Source organism: Nanorana parkeri, unplaced genomic scaffold (assembly GCF_000935625.1).
Source record: "Nanorana parkeri isolate BGI_ZX_2015 unplaced genomic scaffold, ASM93562v1 scaffold320, whole genome shotgun sequence".
NCBI classification, from domain to species: Eukaryota; Metazoa; Chordata; class Amphibia; order Anura; family Dicroglossidae; genus Nanorana; species Nanorana parkeri.
In genome coordinates this window covers 379,098-384,252 of record NW_017306588.1, presented here as the reverse complement: position 1 = coordinate 384,252, position 5,155 = coordinate 379,098, and the positions used below count along the sequence as shown (strand labels likewise).

Sequence of the window (5,155 nt, the reverse complement as noted above, 5' to 3'; positions counted from 1 at the left end):
CACCTCTTATAGTGCGGTCCTAACTCTAAACTATGAGAGTCTCCATCTTGGAGCACATGGGGGCAGAAGATATCAAATTGGGTGCAGGCCTGTCAGGAGGACGCCCCACCTCCTTAAAAGGTACAGAGACACACAAGGGAGGAATAGTGCCCCATCATTGGTGTCAGTCTAGGAATAGTGCCCCATCATTGGTGTCAGGGGAAGGAATAGTGCCCCATCATTGGTGTCAGTGGGAGGACTAGTGCCCCATCATTGGTGTCAGTGGGAGGACTAGTGCCCCATCATTGGTGTCAGTGGGAGGACTAGTGCCCCATCATTGGTGTCAGTGGGAGGACTAGTGCCCCATCATTGGTGTCAGTGGGAGGACTAGTGCCCCATCATTGGTGTCAGTGGGAGGACTAGTGCCCCATCATTGGTGTCAGTGGGAGGACTAGTGCCCCATCATTGGTGTCAGTGGGAGGACTAGTGCCCCATCATTGGTGTCAGTGGGAGGACTAGTGCCCCATCATTGGTGTCAGTGGGAGGACTAGTGCCCCATCATTGGTGTCAGTGGGAGGACTAGTGCCCCATCATTGGTGTCAGTGGGAGGACTAGTGCCCCATCATTGGTGTCAGTGGGAGGACTAGTGCCCCATCATTGGTGTCAGTGGGAGGACTAGTGCCCCATCATTGGTGTCAGTGGGAGGACTAGTGCCCCATCATTGGTGTCAGTGGGAGGACTAGTGCCCCATCATTGGTGTCAGTGGGAGGACTAGTGCCCCATCATTGGTGTCAGTGGGAGGACTAGTGCCCCATCATTGGTGTCAGTGGGAGGACTAGTGCCCCATCATTGGTGTCAGTGGGAGGACTAGTGCCCCATCATTGGTGTCAGTGGGAGGACTAGTGCCCCATCATTGGTGTCAGTGGGAGGACTAGTGCCCCATCATTGGTGTCAGTGGGAGGACTAGTGCCCCATCATTGGTGTCAGTGGGAGGACTAGTGCCCCATCATTGGTGTCAGTGGGAGGACTAGTGCCCCATCATTGGTGTCAGTGGGAGGACTAGTGCCCCATCATTGGTGTCAGTGGGAGGACTAGTGCCCCATCATTGGTGTCAGTGGGAGGACTAGTGCCCCATCATTGGTGTCAGTGGGAGGACTAGTGCCCCATCATTGGTGTCAGTGGGAGGACTAGTGCCCCATCATTGGTGTCAGTGGGAGGACTAGTGCCCCATCATTGGTGTCAGTGGGAGGACTAGTGCCCCATCATTGGTGTCAGTGGGAGGACTAGTGCCCCATCATTGGTGTCAGTGGGAGGACTAGTGCCCCATCATTGGTGTCAGTGGGAGGACTAGTGCCCCATCATTGGTGTCAGTGGGAGGAATAGTGCCCCATCGTTGGTGTCAGTGGGGGGGGGTGGTGAGATAAAGGCAAGAAGAGGGGTGCAGTTTGGTAATCACGGCTTTGGTGTGCGCTGCATTGTCCGGTAACGGTGGGAATTGATATTATTTGGGCTGTTGTGCGATTCTTTCTTCTATGAAGCCTCATCCACACACACTGTGATAGTGACATCCTGTGGAGATTATTGACTGAAAGTAAATATTTACCGATCTTTGTTTTTTACTTAGTTTTGTAAACCTGTTTGATGTATCCCCCCCCCCTCGGGGGTTCAGATTTGTTTTTTTTGTAACACGTTTTCTGTTTTTGTTGCAGCAATGTTCGTTTCCTCATGATCGTGCTGGCTTACGCGATCCCTCTCGGGTTTTACGCTGGGTGGTCGGGGGTTCTGGATCTGATTTTTCGATAGACACAATAGAAACACTGATACCAAGGTAAAATGCAGAGAGCAGCATGTGCAGCGATGAGTGGCGAGTGTTAGAGGTCACATTGGCTACACACAAACCAATAGTAACTAAATAAAATGCTATAATAGAACATGGGGGGGCCCCGCTGTATGATTCTCTGCTTCTCCATCGGCCATCTTGATCCTCAGTGCAATTCCAGTCCTCATAATGAAAGTGAGCTAGGAACAGGCGTTTGCCATATTACCAGAGGCCAAATGTTACATGGCTATTCCTGGTGGGGTGTCGAGGTGAAGGTAAAACGGGTTATGTTGCCAAAGGAAGTCACACTCTGAGCTTCTCTCACAATGTGCATTATAAGCTGCAGCCAATCAGATAGAACCCACCTCATTTCCTGGCTGGAGGGACGTCCAGCATCATCTAGCCTTTCCCTCCCCAACCTGACTGCCCCTGGCTCCGCCCCTCTCCCTGATTTTGGATCTAATTTATTTCAGCCATGAAGGCTCAGCATCACATGTGGGCGTTACCTGGGGTGGTCTGTATATGCAAAAACAGCCTAGGAATGCCCACTACTCCAGACTGACTCCCACCCATCAGGGCATTTTGATATTTGCATAACTCCTCCCAAAAGCACGCCCGCTACTTGCATCAGGTCTGATGGCTCTTGACTGGAGTACTAAGGCAGGGTGATATTTTCAGGAAGCTATGTACAGCACTCTGCCGGCCCCTCCCACCATCCATGATTTACTTGCATTGCATAGAGAAGCACAGACACTCAGTGATGGTGGCATTTGATTGCTGCTCCATCCTTGATTGACACCAGCGTTGACCACATCAAAGAAAAGGAAAGCTGGGGCATTCCATACGATTCAAAACACTGGCAGCTTTATTACTTCGAACAAGGAGTCCCCGCCTGGGACTTCCTTCGCTGACACATTAGGCGTTGGTGAAATGCGTCAGGGAGGGGGCGGGATTTATTTGTCAGGAGTAATTGGGTTCCCAGCATCTGCCTTGAATCCTATGGAGTTCCGCAGGCTTTCTTTTCCCCTGGTTATGTTTGGCGCGTGGGGCACGGATCTCCGGCCTGGTTTCCGCCCTGGAAGGGTGACCCCGGTATAAGCTTGGGAGCAGCGCACCCTGTTTTCTGGTGTTAGTACTGACTACTCAGAATCCAGCTACGGCTCCGTACACATTGAGTCATCTGAGGGATTCATTGGGTTGTGCTGACCTGTTGGAGGGGATGACGTTCAATACTCTACCCACCTAATATTATGAAATAAAAGCCCCCCCTCCCCCCCTCTACATAAAACTGAAATCCATTTGCAGTGTACCTCTTCTTTAGAAAATTTTACCCACCCCCCCATCTCACACACACACTTTTTATATAAGTAAAAGGTTTTTGCTGAGGGCTCCTCAGCGCTGCGCCCACATAATTACATATCGGTCCTCCTCCGCAGGTTGATGCCGGCTGGATCGGATTCTGGTCCGTTGTTGGGGGATGCGTTGTCGGAATCGCTGTGGGCAGGTATGAAAAGGTCCATACGTGTAAATTATATGAATGCGGTTCTCGGAGTGCGATGACAAGTAGTCTGTTGCATGTCACGTCTGGTACTGGTGGAGATACTCAAGATTATGATGTGAAGAGGATCCATAATGGCGGCAGTTTGGTGTGTTGCCTATCATTGTGATGTGGCCAATTTATTAGAACTCTCTAATTAAATTTTTTCATCTACCTGCACGCTACAGATACGGTTAAATACTTACTTCTGTGCGCTTCAGCATGCGCTGACCCCGCTCTGTCATGTGACGTGGCCTACCACTTCCTGGCTGAGTTGCTGTTGTTCCCAGTTGCTTCCACTTTGTTATAATCCCAGTAACAGGCGACCACGGAATATTTAGTAGCCGGGAAATGTCACGGAACACCTGAATCCAATGATTTGGAGGGGTGTCCCAATACTTTTGGCAATATAATGTATATTAACATTTACCGGCCCAACCCCCCTTTAATTCCAGAGCAAAGCTCGGAACAAAGAACAAAGAACAACTTTTCATTCAGAATAGAGCATGCATATTCAATGCAGCAAGATACAGTTTACTTATCTAAGTCTGCTGCCTGTGTCCCTCGCCCACGCCTTTTCCACGTGCGGATGGACTGCTAATTCAGCGCTACAGATGTGCACACGCCGGCCAGTGCCCATCTGTCCCCTCCTGCTGACGTCACCACTTCAGAGTCCTGTTCTGGGTCCTGAAAGGACTCCACCACTGGGCAGCCAATAGGAAGTGTCCACGTAGTGCATGCAGTGATGTGGCACCCAAAGATGGGCCTCACCTTCTGTAAATTAAAGAGAAGAGAAGGTACAGCTGCCACTGACCATCAGTCTCACTAGATCTGGAGTTAGATTCGGTGATGTCATTCACTACGAGCTGCTCACTGTGTTCTATCAAAGATTGTGACTGGGTTGGAATGTGTGACCGGTCACGTGGTCTCACATTTTAACATAGTCACGCCCACTTTTTCTGCGGTGGAATATGTGACCGGCAAAAGGTGAAGAATTCCAATGCTTTCTCAGCTGTTCCAGGGCAGATCGGCATCACAGATGGTATGTGCAGGAGAATCGATCTGCCCTGGAACAGCTGATTGGTCCTGAAATGTCACTTCTATCCGACTTTGTGAGTGCGATCTCACATTCCACAAAGTTGGATAGAAGTGACATTTCAGGACCGATCGGCTGTTCCAGGGCAGATCGATTCTCCTGCACATACAATCTGTGATGCCGATCTGCCCTGGAACAGCTGAGAAAGCTGTGGAATTCTTCACCTTTTGCCGGTCACATATTCCACCGCAGAAAAAGTAGGCGGGATTAGGTTAAAAAGTGTGACCACATCACCGGTCACACATTCTAATGCAGTCACAAAGTTTGATGGAACAAACTTGTCCTTGCTGGAGAGAAAGCTGTGCCAGAGAACCTGCAGCGCAAGGATCTCCCAGCTTCTGCTTCATGCATTCTGTGACTCTGTGCTTCCTCCTCCTCTATCATGACCCCACCAGTCATCAGAATAACAGTCATTAGGGGGATAACCAGGCTGAAATTCGCGTAGTGTATACTCTACTATAGCGCATTGACACTTTCCCTTTTTTTTCTTCTTTTCTTGCCCCCTCCTGAGCGGTCGCCCACTGTATTCGCTGGCACTTAGAGCCTATACAGTCGTCTTTGGACTAATAAAATAGTTATGGCAGCAGTAACCTCCGTCTGTCGGATCGCAATAGAACGCATGTCATATTAAAGCGTAGACGAGGTGGCATTGAAAAGCCAATTTGCCATTGAATAGGAAGGTCATCGAAGCAGCCGATCCTGGCAGGCGGCAGCGCGAGCCACA

At 50.1% G+C, this 5,155-nt stretch overlaps 1 protein-coding gene across 1 annotated transcript in view; it reads left to right on the top strand.

Moving 5' to 3' along the window:
* Positions 1-5,155, top strand: part of DIRC2 (disrupted in renal carcinoma 2) — a 52,246-nt gene that overhangs the window by 17,134 nt on the left and 29,957 nt on the right. Inside the window, 2 exon segments of the mRNA XM_018558091.1 lie at positions 1,689-1,778; positions 3,207-3,302. Coding sequence (XP_018413593.1) covers positions 1,689-1,778; positions 3,207-3,302 — 186 coding nt within the window.